The 17452-nt window shown below is 39.0% G+C and overlaps 1 protein-coding gene across 1 annotated transcript; it reads right to left on the bottom strand.

Annotated features, from left to right (window-relative positions):
• Positions 1 to 2798: 2798 nt before the first annotated feature.
• On the bottom strand, positions 2799 to 17114 carry clptm1 (CLPTM1 regulator of GABA type A receptor forward trafficking). The gene is made up of 14 exons (XM_008291665.1): positions 17028 to 17114; positions 12769 to 12911; positions 10275 to 10398; positions 9899 to 10057; positions 9589 to 9706; positions 9415 to 9500; positions 8694 to 8814; positions 8326 to 8570; positions 7900 to 7993; positions 7600 to 7790; positions 7277 to 7372; positions 6871 to 7006; positions 5718 to 5885; positions 2799 to 4075 (listed from the first exon to the last, which is right to left on the bottom strand). Exons 1-14 carry the CDS (start codon positions 17076 to 17078, stop codon positions 3909 to 3911), a joined length of 1899 nt encoding a protein of 632 aa, XP_008289887.1. The 5' UTR covers positions 17079 to 17114; the 3' UTR covers positions 2799 to 3908.
• Between the last annotated feature and the right edge of the window lie 338 nt (positions 17115 to 17452).

Here is a 17452-nt window from a genome sequence, read left to right as displayed (position 1 = left end):
TCTTTTTTTGCTCTTTTACAAACAGAATAAAAGGTTTCACAAACTACAAACTGTGACCCATAAGCCTCTGTAGGACAGTCTAGACCAGATTTTACCCATATACACATCATGGTTGTAGGTCTGGACCTGATGTAATATGGTCTGCATATAAAAAAACAGCAGTGAAATCTCCTTTCTGTTGCATTTTCACAACTAGAACAAACATTTTATAAATCCAAAACTGTGTTTTAAATGCCCTTCAGCCTCTAATGTGGTTCAGATGCTAAAGTGAAAGTGTACATTTTGCCTTTTTTGCCCTGTGACAAACAGAATAAAGGTTTCACAAACAGCAAATGTTTTAGACTCTTTAGTCTCTGTAGGACAATTGTGACTAAATTTGACCGGTCCACATCCACATCTAGTGGTTTCAGATTTGGTCCCGGTATAATGACAACCTGATGCAAAAAAGCTGTGAAATTTCCCTTTTTTGCAATTTCACTCATACAGTTAAGGTTTCACAATCAGCGGACTTCACTTTCAAGAACCTCAAGCCTCTCTGACACAATCTAGTCTAAATCTAACCTTTTTTATGTATCATGGTTAAAAAAAACAAAAACAATAAGAAAAAAAACAGCAAATTTCTTTGCCTTTTTCTTTTCATTTTCAGAAACAGAAAAATGATTCAGAAACTATTTCTTAAAGACCCTTTAGCGCCTGAAGGAAAATCAGATTTAACCATGAACATACAGTTCTGGATGTGGATCTGGTCCAGATGTGAAAAAAAAAGTGCACTTTCCTTTTTTGTTGCATTTTCACAAATAGAATAAAGGCTTCGCAAATGTGAAAGTGGGTTTCAGACATCATTAAAGGTTTAACTAATAAATGTTTACATCATGAACATGTGGGAACTGGCCTCAAGTTGTTTACCTTAACGTTCCCTTGAAGTACGAATCAGAAACTGACTTTAGAGCCTTAAACTAAAACTTGAACACGCTGGTGGAGTTGTGAGGAGCAGCAGCGACACCTGCTGCTCTCACTGAGGACAGACCAATTAAAGGAAACGCAAAGCGAAAGTAGAGGCGTTTCAAGGAAGCAGTGACTCAGCAGATAGGAGGCTGAAACAACATGCATGGTGAGGTGAATCTGTTCTGCTGCACAGATTGTGTTACTGATAAGAAAGCTGCAGCTGTGAGAAAAACACAATGTGGTTCTGTAGTCTGGTTTTACTAGAAACTGAACCTTAATCCCATAATTTGAATTGCTTAATTTAAATACCTGTATGAAAACCCTGAATTTAAATTTTGGAAACCAAACATGTAACTAAATTCAATTTTCGTCTAATAAATTCGTATTTCTTGCAATTATTCAAGCTGAGGATAATCTCATAAATTCAATTTCATCTTATGTAATTCAAATGAACTTTTTCAATAAGTTGAGAAAGTCAAATTATAATAACGTGATTCAAAGTCAGTTTCTAATGGCACATATTTCTGTCCACATATTACTAAAGTGCAAATAGCAGTCAGTAGATGATCAAGCAGTGTGACTTTTTAGGCCCTAAGACAGCGTTTCTCAACATAGGAGATGATCCACAACATAGAAAAGAAGAACTACGATATGTTCGGGGGCATTTGTTAAGTTGTTTTTTTGTTTTAGAAATTTCTTTTATCAGCGAAAAACTAGTGCAGTTTAGTCACAACTCATAAACACACAACCTCCACAGAGTCCCCGCTTGGCTCTTAATGCTCACAAGTCCAAATGTTTGAGAACCTGTGAGTTCAACGTTACCCTAAAAATCAGACTCGAATCAAGATCACGGCATCATTTTTTCCTGCAGATGCTTCACAAGGATAAGCAGCAGTTCTGTATCTTAAACATCTGCTGTTTATCGCCCGGTAAATGCACCAATTGATGAATGTCAACAGTGTGGGACAAAACAAACGTAAACTAACCTAAACAGTCATCAAATGATTGCTGTTACTGAAAAATAATCATAAATAAGAGCATAAATTCAGGTGTGAATCTAGGCTCATCCACAGTCTGAGGATCAAACTGTTCCAACAAACTATCAAGTCTGATTTCCAAAAAAAAGAAAAAAATGACTTCCAGCATTAATGTGACCTGCGTCTCTGTTCACGCTTGCAGTACCGTGCAGGTCTTAAGATCTCAACATCATGGAGTCAGTCTGGGATCACGTGAAGAACTGAATCCACTGAAGAACAGCAGTAAGTTATCCAAGATGCCAGAACAACAAACCTGAAAGTTCCCTTAAAAAACTGCATTCAAGAGTACATATAGAGAAAGAGCAGTCACAGCAAACACTAAACTCACCAGGCTTTTTCGATTTTCTGCACCGTCTTTAAATGAGAAACAAAAAGTATTCCTTATTTTCAAAAGATTCCTCACTTCTAGTTTGAAATTTGAATTCCCATTGGATTTAGCTGTTCATATGATCCTAACCAACCCTTTGAAAAAGTGATGAAAAAGTGTATTGTTTGTCCCCAGAATTTTTGCCTCTTGTTCACATTTTATTGTAAACTAAATCTTTTTGGGGCATTACTTTGGGTTCTGGTGAAAATGTAATGGCCATTATTCAAAATTTTTTGTCATGCAATAGACATGAGCAATTCCTCGTGACAAATAATTGGTAGAATAATCAATAATAAAGTTGCAATCTGTAACTCAAGGATCAAACAGTTCAATAATGTGGATGCTGTGCAAGCACACAAACTGTATTTCCTGTAGAATCATTAGAAACTAATGTTAAAAAGTTTCATGCAAAAATATTGTTCTGGAACCCAGAGCGGAAAGCAAAAATGAAAAGTTATAAAATCAAACTTTAAAAAAAAAAAGCTTTGCATAGACATTTTAAATCACACTTAGTTTTACTATAAACATGAATGCTGAAAAATTGAATATGTACCAACATGGAACCCTCTTCCTTTCAGGATTTACAGCACTCAAAATGAAAAAAACAAACAAAAATAGAGACACTGTAATTCTTCCAGCACACACACACGAATGTGTCGCTGTGTCTGATCTTGTTGTGGAGCGTGAAGGTGAACCTATTTGAAAATCAGACGTCCAGCTGAGGAGGGGGTGGAAATAAAAATCAGACTCCCAAATTATCTATTGCTAGACAGTTTTGACATCGGCATTATTAACAAGATTCTGTACAGTCTGAGGACATACAAAAGAATGCTTCAGTGACTGAAAAAACAAAAAGTAAGTCATTGACAATATTAATATATTTATATTAATACCAACAAGGCTGTTATTTTTTTCTGTTCAAGTTTAGAACATTAACCATTTGTTTAAAATTGAGGGTAGTAGTCATTGTCTTGTGTGTAGTGTCCTGCAGGGTCAGTCACTTCGTCTCCAGTCACCACCTCTCGTCTTCAACCTCCATTGTGGCTCAGGATCTTTCCAGTTTCCCCCAGCACTAACTCACCAGTTCCCAAGCAACCCAAAACACGCTGCTCACATGGAATGAAAAGAATAATTCACAAGGAATCTACACAAAGAACAAAAGCTGCACTTGGCCTCTTTCTTCCCTGTATAAAAAAAAAAGTAGTATAACTGCGACCTGTTCCCCTCCCAACATCTACTCCAAGACATTGTTACCCTCTGAAAAAAATCATACAGAATACAGTACATCACGTTTTGTTTTACTTCACTTGAACTGCAAAACGAGAGGGCAGGGATGGGCGGGGAACAGAAATAAGAATTTACCAAGTCTACACTGAATATGATTCTCTGTGGATCCACACAGAAATCAGAGGGAACAGTTAAACTGCATTTTTTTTCTTTTTTTTTTTGTAGCGGCGTCCATGACAGCTAAACAACGACTCCCCTCCCCGCCTAATTTCCACAAGTCCTCTTCGCCCCAGCAGTGAGGGCCGGGGAGGAAGATAAGGGCGTGGTGTTGCTTAATCGTTCTTCTTCTGCCCCTCTGGTTTGTCTGTGATGCTCGCGGGGGCAGCGTCTGCCGTGTTGTTCTGAGTGTGGTCTACTCCGCTGGTGCCAAACTCGTTGACCCTGTTGGGATCGACCCGATAGATCCAGCGCTGGTAAAGGTAGATGAAGAACACCACATCTGCAGGGGAGGAAACAGAGGTCAGTTTAGTGAGAGACAAGTAGAATTAAAGTCAATTATTTCCCTTATGAACCATTACTTATCGAGTAGCAACGTTATCGGAGCGGTTAGATGTTGTCTAAAGTCCCAAATCAAGTTGTTACACCAGCAATCATATATAAATGTGCGTAATACATTTGACCAAGATGGATGGTAGAGATAGCTAATGTTCCTGTTTACAACTGGGGAGCGTTCACATCGCTGGTAGGTGGGAGGCTGCACAATCATTTACAGAAAAGGCCTTGTAATCTGCCCTTCAAGCCTTTCTGCTTCCGCTGCATTGTAAGATCTGACAGCTTCGACCACAACATCATCCTTGAGCGCACCAAAGCAACGGCAAATAATAATTACTGGATGTAACTCCAGTTCTATGAGCATGTAGGAAACAGAACAATGGAGGGTTTGTTATGTTTGCCCATATAGTGAACTTTACCCTGGAGGTTCTACAGGGGCAGTTGCTGTGGTCTAAACATCTACAAAAGGTCTGGGTTGCTTCAAAATGACACAACTTCCTGCAGTGGAAAGTGGCCTAATGTAGTGCATTTAATTACAGGTTTAAATATATGGTAGAAGTATGGCAGTGCAGTTTTCAGATAATTCTGTGACATGACGATACGTCAGAGCTGTCCAAGACAATGAGCTTCCACATATAAATTCAGCTATTTACCAAAATCTTTTAAACACTTGACCGTGAAGCCTATGTTGCTGTGCATCCAGTAGACTGTGTACATGAACAGTTGTAAAGATCCACATATATCCAAATTCATTCATGAAAACAGGGAAGTCCAGAAAATAGCTGAGCTGCCTCATTCACATATCAATGAAATAAATGTTGATAGAATGACCTCTGAGTAACAGTAAGCCTTTAAAACTGCTGTTTACTCGTGTGTGTGTGTGTGTGTGGTACACTGGGTGAAAATGATCTGAAACTAAGAAAACCTTTAAGTGAAGCCATAGCAAAACAAAAGAAAACAGTGGATTAAGACGTTCACATGTTTGAGTGGTAGCAGAGGTCATGATTTACTCATGTTTGTGATGATGTGACTCCATGAAGGTGTGTTCACTGCCAACATCTGTAAATCTACTTTACATCAGCCTCACTACAATGTATGTGTAATAACATGAAAACAGTCCCTGATAAATTGTCTGGCAATAACTTAACACACTGTGGAAATATGTGACATCTATGGAGTTAACACTAGGTGGAGTTAGAGCATCAAATATAACAAATTCTTTGGCAGACATCAGAGGCTAATGATAATTTAGACAGTTGGTAGATTGATAGAATGAGATCAGTGTGCTTAAATCAAAATAGAGGAGCAGAAAGGACGACATTCTTTCCTTTACACAAATAACAAATCCATCTGGATTAACCGTCTGTCCACTTTAGGAACCACAATGCTGAACAATGACCTCAACCTGAAACTCACTCAGCAAAACACTGCACATCTAAGCTCATCATCTTCAAGGTAAAAACTTTAGCTTCAGAGTGCTGGCAGACGAAGATCAATGTAGTTGGTTTAGGTGATTATTAAACTTTCTCTAATCCATTTGTAAAAAGAAATATTAAAAAAAAACAGGCTCTAGCTGACGGAGAACGTACCATCTCTGAGGCATCCTATCCTGTACATCATGGGCATCTTGATGACGAAGGCAAACAGGTCATCAATAAAGGTATTGAGAGCCTTGTAGGTGAGCATCCTCCACGGGAGGTGGGCTACAGATTTCATTTTGTAGTTGATGAATAGCTGTGGCGTCATTGTAATGAAACCTGAAGACCAAAATAGAGAAAGGAAGGAGATGGTTAGATAATAGAAAACAATTTCTACACCACAGGCAGTAAATTAGCCAGCAGGCAACATGACTGAGTGCGCCCGTGTGAAGTCTATTAATACACAGCACATTAGCAGAGGCTATTGGGAATTGGGTACGTAACCATGATGCAAGTATGAAAACATTAGCTGTGGGCAGCCACTCAGAGACAGAGAAATTAAGAGAGACAAAAATAATCAGGCTTATCTCTGGGCTTTAAAATAGATTTACATCAACAGACGTGAAATCTGCTGGACACAATGTGTCAGCAGACAGTGAAATCCATGATATCATCAAATGCAAATTGATCCAGAGAGAGTTAAAACGAGTAGACAAGTAAAGATGCTGTACATTTGGGCTAAGTTAACAAAAATACATGCAGCATCTGTTTGATGCTTCTTCTAAAATGATCAGTGTTAACAATTTTTTTCAGAATACAATTCATTTGTTTTTTAAGTGCTTTCTGAAATAAGACATTTAGCATTTGCTCATTTTCTAACTGTTTCATCTTTTATAAAATCAACTTTATTGACTTTGAATGAAAAACATTTTGGTGATTTATTGTACTTTGCCTATTAATTTGCATCTATTGCATTTCAGTTATTTATATGATCTATAAGACAAACATCAGCACTGTGTGAATACATTAACTCATCAGTTCTACCTGCATCCTTTCATGTATAGTATACTAATTCAAATAAAATACAAAGAATATTTCTAATCAGTAAAAGCCTCTGCCTCGCCATGAATTTCTCCTTTCTATGCTATAATGTTTTTGTTCTATAAGTAAAGAAAACATTTCTGTAGCTGAAGTCCTGTTTCAGTTCCATCAGCCTGTGTACAAGTTCAAAGCTTGACATGTTCATTTCCTTCACATCAAAAAAAAGGACACAGGTGACAAAATGATTAGTAGCACAGTGTATAAATGCTTGACACAAACTTACCAAAGGTTAACAAGAAGCCATAGAGCATGCTGAGTACCCATGAGTACCAGCCTTTGTGCTCTACATACAATAAACTGTAGACCGCATAGCAGCCAAACAGCGGGTAGAGCAGCCATGACAAGTACTTGAAGGCCATCTGTTCATAGGGCAACAAAGAAAGGAAATTATCATTCAAATTTTCATTGGCAATAAACCACTGACTTGAGTAAAACATAGCTAATTTGTATAACTGTGATACTGCATTCAGGCCAGTGGAGCAAAGTGTATTTAGAGAGGCTTTCTCTACACTCTAACACTTTGTTAACTAGATCAGACGAGTTCAACGATATGTTTCATCTGTTATAAACTATAATGTCCTCTAAATGTGTGTTTAAAAGCTATGTCCACTGACACTGGTGTAACTTACATCATCATAGATTTTGGTTGAAGACTCCACATACGTTGACTTGTCTGTGAATACCAATCTTGGGAACACTCCTGCAATTTTGTTCTCTCTGTCCAACTAGAGAACAACAACAAAAGGTGGTTACTGGGATATGGTATATTATCATATGAAGGTGTAGAAATGGGAAATATAATGTACAGATACAATAGGTTTACATTTGTTTTAACAAAACATAAGAAAAAGAAAGCTGGAAAAGTCTGACTTGTTAAAATAAACCATTTCAGAGCTTTAAAAAAAAAATAAAAAGTTAAAAACTGTGAATGAAAAAAACAAGTGGGACTTACTCTGACATCCATGACCTTGGTGATTTTCCACAGGTCAATGAGAAGACCAATGAAGACGCTGACCTGCACCACAAAGTTGGTTTCGTTGTCCAGAATGTACAGCAGCACCACTAGAGACTGAAATACTCCAAATATGATGGAGCGCACTGACAGACCTTCTAAAGACTGTCTGCTGTTCCAAAACTGGATATCTGAGGAGAAGAATGCACTGAGGTGAAGCTGAGGTAGTCAGACACCGGACAAACTATTCTTCTGTTGCTAAATAAAGCCCTGAATAGAGACCAGCTGTTGGGATCTTACCATTCTTGAAGGCAAGAAACTCAAAGATGCTGTGCACAATAGAGACAACAATGGTGAGTCCCAGGAGGTACGGGTTGGTTTCCAACAGGGCCACCTACACAAAGAGAGTTATTAAAACTCAAGTTACAGAGGTAACACCATGAATATCAATTTTTATGTTTAATTGGAAAGTCAACAGGTTGCATTCAGCTGCAGCAGAGGCGAACCAGCAAGGACACTGTGGCTTTTATATAACTTAAGTACACCTGCCTGTACTGTAAAAACGCACACAGATCATGCTTCATTATAAATCTGACCCAGTCGTTTTCTGCCCAAATGTAGATAAACGTAAATGAGAGCCATAATTGCTACAGATCAGCTTAAAGTAACCAAAATGCAAAACTGTAAAAGTTCAGTTTTCTGTCTTCATGATCTTTGACTGCTCACCTTGACAGAGTCTTGGTCTTCATCAGACTGCTCATAGGTGTCCTCGGGAAGGAAATTCCATGGTGAGCGAGCGTTCTGGGCAGCATACAGCTGCCAGCGCCACAAGGACAGCGGGCAGTAGGCGAGGCGCAGTGGGAGCTTGGTCAGGGTCTCGTTGATGGGATAGTAGTCCTTCTGAAGGTTCCAGTAATCATTGAAGTACACAATGGGGTAGTAGTCGCCACTCACTGCATCAAACTTAACATCTAGTATTAGACAGGGAAGAAGAGTAGAAATGGTTTGACTCAAAACTAGAACTTTCAGAAAAGTATGTTCTTTATACTTCTGTTGATTCTTAAACATAAAAAAAAACATGTACAGCAACTTACGTTGGTCTAGTGGAGGTGGAACTGAGCCTTTCACCCAGGCTGTGTGATCATCTACCATGTTGATGGTGAGGTTGGGGTGCCAATGTGAAATGATCTCCACTGGACCGTGGCTTTCTGCCCGCTGTGAGGAAACACAGTTGATTAGACATGTTAGTGAGCAACCTCTGCACAGAGAGGTTTCAGATCTGAGTATCAGGAACCACTATAACAAAACTGCCCTATGCAACAATGATCATCTCCACTGATGATCAGACAAATACAAAGTATGATCCAATGAGTCAGTTACTGAATATTTTACGAAAGCTGCTAATAGTGTACCATCAGTCCAATCCTAAAGCAAAGCTTTATAATGTTTTTTTAGTTTCTTTACTGGGAAAATCTGTCACAGGGCTCTTTTTCAGGAAGTCCACAAGTGGTGCTCACATTTTTTCAAGATCTTCTGATTTTTCAACAAAAGCTTCACTCTTTAAAATCTTAGGGTGCAGTTTCAAGCAATGCTCTGTTTCAAATCAATGACCAAAATTAGTGCCTGAGCAGAGATCTGGATCAAAAAGGCAATTCTGGCGTATTCAAATTTACTTTAAACAGCTAGGAGAGATAGGACTAATAAGGAGGCCAATCACAAAGCTTTCACTCTGTTCATATTTAAACACACAGCATTCCTACTCTAAAAAAAAAAGGAAAAAAAAGACAGAGAGAGAGAGAGAATAACAATATCAACCTTAATCATCTCGGGATCTGCTTCTGTCTCTCCTGTAAGCAGATTCTTGGTCTTCTGAAACTTTCTTCGCTTGAATTTGTTCAGCACTAAAAGAATAACAAAGGAAAAAGCTTAACACTTTGAAATGATCTGATAATATTGTACACAATGTGTGTGTGTTCTACATGTGCTTACTTCTTGTTGCATGAACTGTTGCCAGTCTGCGATACTGCCCCTTGCGTTTTGGGTCTGGGTGGAATCCACTTTTAGTGAAGTAGACATGTATGTAGAGGGACCCGTTCTGTTGTACATACTGCAACCACACACAAATCCAAAAGTGTTATGAGTTTCACAAACACACATCTACATCTCAAACCTGCATATTTCATTACTAACCGGTCTTTCCTGCTCTTTACCAACATCTGCCTCAGTCATCTAAATAAATACCTGCTTAGTCTCACCATCCAACCAACTACTGTCTGTCCCACCTCCTCTCCATCCTCACCTCTGGGATGTCCATCTCTTTATAGTGCTGATAGCAGCCATCACCATCCTCCCCTGTGGTCCAGTCTCCATAGACCAGGTCCCTGTGGAACCAGAACAGGGCATCTGTGTTGTTGAAGTCGGAGAACACCTCCTCCTGGGACACGTACACGTACAGGTCCTGCAGGCATGGTGAGAAAATAAAGATGTTTATGATATTACAGTGTCAGGAGGGATCGAGCCAGTCCGTCTGACAGGGAGAGATAACACTGGTTTGCCGTCTAAATACTTGAGGGGATCAGAGTAAAAGAGGTGTTTATTAATGAAGCAGTTCAATTCAGTTACAAAACAGCTGCCAATGCAGATAGCAGTGGGACTTTTATGAGGAGGTGTAATACCATGAGGGTGTCTTTGGTGAAGAGGTTCCGGCTGGGTACCCGGGGGGCACCGGCGGGTGTGTTGGGGTCAGGAGTGGACGGTCCTCGGCGGAACCAGCTGCTGATTGCCCAGATTATGAAGATTCTGGAAGAACAAGTGTAATCAGTGTAAGAGAAAAAGCAGATTTAATCCATAAGATATTAGCATCAAAGAGAGAAAAAAAAAAACCTGAAAGAGTAGAGCAAAAGGGGAGATGAGTTTGATTACTAGCAATTGTAGATGGACAAATAGTTGGTACACTAGCATAAAACAATCCTGAGACAAACTGCTTTATTTTGACCTTGTCTCTTAAGGATGTAAATCGCTGCTCAAGGAAAGTGAAACTACAAAGAGGTTAATCAGATTACAGCGTATCTGGTGAAACTACATTACATTTAACGACGTTCTTGCATCATAAACCAGGTATGGGTCAAAAGGAAAAAAATGAAGTGAAAAACCAGAATAGTCTGTGACAGACAGACGCAATATTGCAAAATATTCTTTTGACTTTCCATTAGTATGTAATTTCTAAGCTGCCTTTGTGTGCGTGTGGTTTCCTTTAATGTTTAACTATGTCTTTGGTTGGTATTGGTTTTCTGTCTAACACAGTAAAATTCAGAATAAATGATTCTATACAAGGAGTGAAGAAAATGTACCATGTTCACAAGAAAGTGACATATTCACTTTAGACAAGATCAGAGTTTGGAATTTCTCCATTCAGTCAGGTCACAATGATTCAGAGTCACCCAGTGAAAATTTGCATCAGTGCTAGCCACAGCTACTGCCTACTCCATCTAATGGCAGACGGTAAAAACTATGTTTAATCACAGCTAAGCAAACCGACCACAGCTAAATTCTACAAATCACAGATTCACTCATTCACACTTGGACTGCCAATAAATATTTTGTGAGCTCCTACTTCTAAAGTCACGTGTTGTGGATTTGAAATCTTTTGAAGTATAGTTTGCATACGGTACGTGATAGATGTAACCAGTCTTATTTTTCAGCATCATTTGCTTCTGGTCCAAGAATTTTACATTATAGCTGGAGAGAGAAATGCTTACTAATGAAAGCTGAAACACTTTTCCAGCACACAGGCTTGTGTAAATCCTAATCCCGAAATTTGCTAAAAATGTTCAGTGCCAAAGGCTGGGATTTTAAATAGTTAATGCAATATAATCTTTTTGATCTAATAAATGAACCTGTTCTTTTACTTGAGTGACTGCTGATTGGCTGGCAACATAACTGCTTGCCTCAGGCAGGAACATCAACCGAGGGCTGTTATTCAAAGTAGGTGCCAAAAAAGTCCTACACTGGTTCCAGCTCCAAACACGCTTGTGCTTTGCAGAAAAAGCCTTGCTTCTGAGGTACTGTACATTTTGGTTTCACAGGAGCATATCCCTCAAAAACTGAAAAACTACTGAAATCTACAAACACTTGGCAGCAATACATCCACCACAGTCAAGAAACACTTACTACAGAGCTTTTGCACCTCAGTGTAGGTGCATCAGATCATAAATTTTAGCTGCGAAAGAACCAAACTAAGACCTTGACATTACTGATGACATGTACTCACTTTTTTGGCATCCGTGTTTATGTGAAATTTAACTGATGAAAAGTCTGTGAACGGAAACGTCACTGATAGCAAGTAGAAATGACTGACAGGACTTTTGAGATCATCACCACAGTCAGAAAGCAGCACTTAATAAAAAACTGAACACAGTGGGCAAAGCATGAAACTTTAAGTAAATTTTGAACTGGACGATAATGCGATAGATTATTTTATCGGCAATAGACATTTCATCAGCATCAACAGGAATATTGTTAGACTTTATCTGTTTTCTTATGCTTTGTTTTTATTTAGACATGTATGCATTTGTAATTGTGCTCATATTAAATGCATTACCTGTGTATCCCAATAAATAGGCTAAAGTGGTGAAATTCAAAGTAAGGTGGTTAATATCAAAATATACGCATTAACGCCCGGCCTTTAATAAAAGTAGGTCATTTAAAAATTATCAGTAATTATCTATTATAGCGACTGAAATAAAAAATTTTATTGTGATCACCCGGCGCTATAAAGGCAATAATAGGATATCTGTCAGGAGATTTGACCCCCCTTGTCCACCCATCAAGTTAAACAACAAGTTTTCTTGCAGGACTTTACCAAAACAAAAATGGAAATCTATCGACAAACATTTTGCCTTGCTTGTTTATACTGCAGTTTGCACAAAAAGCTTTACAAAACTGAAACAGTGAACAGAAGCAGATTGTAAACTCTGTACAGAGTGAACTTCAGCAGCAGCTCAGCACACTATTTCCCATCTGGACTGTGACGCCACCTTGATAGAAAGTATTTGTTAATTATTACACCCTTAACATCAGAGTAAGCTTTTATCTTTGGGCTGGTTCTCTGCTTGTGAATGGAGCACGAGCCAGATTAAAAACAAAAATCTAAACAAAAGAAAAATTCACCTGAAGAGGACTCCTTTAATGACCTGCCATGCATTAGGTGCTTGTTGCTGCTGCTGCTGCTGCTGCTGCTGAGGGTCCTGTGCATTTCCAGCTGTCTGCACAGCCTGGCCATCTGTTGCTGCAGCAGTTCCATTGCTGCTCACCTACAGTCAAACACAGACATAGAAACACGGTCAATGTAGCCAAAGAAAGTCACAATGATGATGCAGCAGTATTACCATGTAATGAAGTACATTATAAACTAAGGAGCAGATTTTTGGCAGTAAAAAGGAGCCATTCATCTACTCCAAGGCCAACGTAGCCACATCACTTTGCTAAAAGCCCAAGGTGGTGATATAATGATTTAATTAAGAATGGACCGATTCATCTTCAATCTTCAGCTTTAACTAAAAAAAAAATAATTGAAATTCAAACCTGTCACTTCATGTTGTCTTTAAGTCAAGTAATAACAGCCTTCCACAAAACTATAACAGCAAATTTGCAAGCAACAGACATCAAAAATTTGAACGCTAAATAGCAACAACTTTAACAATTGTTTAGGCCACGCATAAAGCAAAAATGCCAAACAACCTTGTGTAGTCGCTGCTAAAATGAAAGGATTTGCTATTTTTCTCAGTTCATATAACTACAAATTCAACACATGAAGCTTATGAAAGACTAAGATGGAATTTTAAAACTATTTTCTGACATTTTATATGTTCATGTTTACACAAATTAGAAAAATAAACAATTCATAAATGAAAAGAAAATTATTATTGTTGCAGCTCCACAATTATTACAAATCACAGGACATCTGAAGATGACATAGGTGCAAACCCATGGCAACAAAGCTAAGACACATTTGATTTAAAACCATAGTGCCTCGATCAGTCAGCCTGTCAAAACTAACACTCACAGGCCACTATTTAACTAGAACGGCCCACTGACCTAACAGAGCCTTTTAAGTTTTGACAGTTTAATAACTCTTGTAATGGTCAAAATCATGTGAGCATCAGCATGCAGATTAAAGATCACTTGATCTATAAAATCTGTCATTAGTTTGTTCTTTAATTCATTTTTCACCGCTCTGAGCTTCAGCGTGTCCATGTCACCCCCCACCCTTCTAGCAAAGCCACATTCTATTCAAGTGACACAATGGACAAGCACATGCCAAGTCATGAGACTCATTCACTATCTAAACATCTAATCTCCCCTGTTGTCACCAACACAAGGGAGACCAGCGGCTGGCCCCTAGAAACTATCAACACTTGAGGCTAAAAAATGTTTTCTGTTTAAACTGATTATTATCATTTATTAGCGTACCATGAAGGCTTTGAATGAGTAAACCAACAAAATGTAAAAGTTTGTGATAAGCTAATGGCCTAACAGCATCATAAACTGAACATGTCAAGGCCACAAAGGGGTTTAAAACAGGGATTTCCATCCTCTCTGCCGTGTCCTCTTGTGTTAAAATAAATATAGAAGCAATTCTATTATCAGAGACATGATGTCTGTCTCCTGCAGGGATCCATGTAAAAACCAAGACCCTGACAGATCACCAACATCCTCAAGAACAGAAAGAGGTCATTTCTTTTAGGTCAAGATAATAGTTTACACTTTACGAACTCTGAACATGGATTAACAATTAACCACCTATTCAGGGTTCAGAGTGAATGCTTCACACTGGACTGTCACTGTGTCTGGCATTAAGAGAGGAAAAAGTTCAGATAAGTCACTTGTTGACAGAGAAGCGGAGATTATTCTGGTAATGTTTGCCACATGTGGTTACCCTATCTGCTACGGATGGTACCAAGCAATGCAATATAAGGCAATAAACAAGCCTATGAAAAACATTTCCAGTCTGTGCTACAATATAAATTTGTCAACAGTACAGGCCAGCTTCCCACATTTACTGGACATGTAGTACAAGAAAAACTGAAGAAGCTTAGACATGGCCACCGTTGACACTATCAACACAATTACATAAAGCAGAAAATTAAGTCCAGACTAAGAAAAGCAGAGCAAACACCTGTGGTTATATCTGGCTACTCTCCACTTAGTGCCCTCCCTCCCAATTATTATCATCACAGAAATCTCTCTCAACAGCAGTGGGCCTCAAGAGCAACATAAGTGCTGCCTCTAAAACTAACCTCGCATTTATCCTGACAGAGCAATTTTATTACAAAAGAGACACTTAGTGCGTGTTGTACCCTTGCCCCAGTTTCTGCCACATGTGTATTCATATTAAATATGAAGCACAGAGTTAAGAGTCTGTTTTTCTGGAAGATAAATCCCAGACGAGCTGTAAATAAAATACAGAAAGAAAGGAAGAAAAATGAAGTTCAACATTTAACTGCCATTACCCACATAATTTTCCTCAGTCTGTAAAGGGGTTGTTCTTTTCCCTGAACAACAAATTTATGTAACCCATTTGTCGATGTGCCACAATTTTTTCACCAAATGGGTTGTAAATAGGGCTGAACAATTAATTGATTTCAAGATTAAAACATTGTACTGCATCATTATTACTATGTTTAACTTGATTACAGAATGTGCAATACTTAGATGCTGCTACGGAGCTATGAATAACCTGCCTGCTTCAATGTCACAGACTGCTGGCAGAAATGTCCTATTATTTCCTTACTGCAGTTGTTTTATTTTGTATTGCTTCATTGAACATAACAGTCACACCTATTGTGATAATTGTTCTGTCTCCTACGCCATTTAAAAAATGTGATAAACACGTTTCACGCAATTTATATCTTTAAGTTGTCATCCTTGCATTAAAATAGACAGCACTTAATATTTTGATGGTGTGGCAATGACATATTACACGTTTTAAGTCATGTCCTATTTGTTATGTTAAAACAACAATAATATTGCACTGAAGCTTTAACAAATTACATTGCTAATGGCAAATTTTCCAAATCATTCAGCTCTACTACTAGAAATTTTGAGGCCTCCAGAAAAGCCTTTAAAACTACAACTGCAAAACTACAAAACTACAAAATTGTTTAGTAATGTCCAGATTTTAGTGTTTTTTGCTTTATCTATGTCCAGCCATGCAATTCTACATAATGCCAACATATTAGAGACACAAACTGGAAGTAAGATTATCTTAAAAATAAAACTGAAATCACAAAAAGAAAAGAAGAACCAAAACGCAAGTTGTTCCCTGAAACAATTCAATGAGCACTCACTGACTGTCTTGGTCTGTCAAGGGCCGAGACTTGCAATTTACTACGACTGTACTGTCTGGTTTTGTCAATATTTCTGGTGACTACAATTTTTTGTGGATTTGACACTTGGGCCCAGAGGAGAATAGCGGTTCGCCTCTGAAGAGTGATGATTCACGATGACCTCTGTTAACTTGTGATGAGCATTTGTCACTCCAGAAAACAACGGCTTGTCAGGTACTTCACTAAAGCAGCTGCTGACATCACAAAGTAGGAGCATTTTGCAAATGTGACGATACACGTCTGTGGAGATATTCAGTTAACAAGGTCATTATGATCTTAAGAGCTTCAGTAAAAAGAAAGCAGACTTCTCTTTTTGGTTCTTGATGATCTTTCACTTAAACAAGAGGCTTTTTTTCAGACAGTAAAGCTGTAGCAAATGGCAGTACTGAAGATGCCTCTTGGATGAGAGATGAAACACCTTCATAAGCAAAAAGAGAAGTCCAGCTGCCCCCATGTTAAAGCTCTGAGACAGCTACACCTGATTCATCCAACTTGTCAAGCTGAGCTGACAGGAAAACTCCTTTCTGTGGAAGTTACAAAAAGACACATTGAAGCAGAGTTTTTTTGGTGTTTTTTCCTGAAATGACTTTAAGTAAAAAACCGGTGAAAATGTTAAACCTGAGGGGGGAACTGTGTGTGAGAGCTGCTTGAGACTGGCCTGGTTAGTCAAGCCAAGCTGCGCTGTTCAGGTTCAGGCCTTGCGATAGCGAGCTGACACACTGCAGCAGTCAGCTGGCTCACACCAACACACTCTTTGCCAGCTAATTATCCGGTCAGTTTAACGTTACCGTGTGTCTTCAGGTGAGATTTCACCGTCAACGCCGCCCTCCCTCCGTACAGCCAGGATTTCTCGTTAACGGCAGGAGGGGGTCGTTTTAAAACCAACCGGCACTGACAACGTCACTGAGGCTCGTGTAACGACGATCGCTAGCACGTTTAAACGATAACGGCCCCGCAGTAAACGTTCAAACGAAGAAACCGGCCTCCTTCCCCTGGACGCGAAAGCCAAAAAACGGCAACAAGAGTGTCATTCATTTTTACCTCGCCGTTGCTCACGGTAGCTTTAGTTGCTTCGCTCTCCTGCGTCGCCATCTTTCCTCGTCTCTATCGCGCACACACCACACCACACTGCTGGCTGGGAAGCTGCGCGCTCTCTCGCGAGAGTTCCGTGGGAGCGTCATCGGAGTGACGTGCGTCTTCAGGGGAGTGAGGGGAGAACTGTGATAAATATTGTAAGCTGCTTTTTTTGTGACAAGGCTGACGAAACTGCATGAAACACTGTGCTTAGTCACGCATCGTGTAAACATAAAATGAAAGCTGTCTAAAAAAGAGAAAATGGAACATGTATTACTTGGTGTTTAAACATAGCTACAAACAAACTGTTAAACAGGGGAAAAAATGAATGTGTTGTAGCCTTCACATTCATTTCACTAAAAGGGCAAAAACTGAGATCAATCTGAGTCACC

The sequence above is a fragment of the Stegastes partitus genome, unplaced genomic scaffold (genome assembly GCF_000690725.1).
Source record: "Stegastes partitus isolate 25-593 unplaced genomic scaffold, Stegastes_partitus-1.0.2 Scaffold754, whole genome shotgun sequence".
Taxonomy (NCBI): domain Eukaryota; kingdom Metazoa; phylum Chordata; class Actinopteri; family Pomacentridae; genus Stegastes; species Stegastes partitus.
Note: the sequence above shows the minus strand (reverse complement) of the source record. Positions and strands in the feature narration are given on the sequence as shown.

What these genes read in the sequence shown, in the direction of transcription:
- clptm1 (XM_008291665.1), bottom strand. Translation starts at nt 17,078, where the DNA reads ATGGCGACGCAGGAGAGCGAAGCAACTAAAGCTACCGTGAGCAACGGC. An exon ending in CTACCGTGAGCAACGGCGAG is followed by an intron (nt 12,912 to 17,027) that starts GTAAAAATGAAT and finishes GTTTGACTGTAG; the next exon opens with GTGAGCAGCAATGGAACTGC. An exon ending in GTTTCTTGCCTTCAAGAATG is followed by an intron (nt 7,791 to 7,899) that starts GTAAGATCCCAA and finishes TCTTCTCCTCAG; the next exon opens with ATATCCAGTTTTGGAACAGC.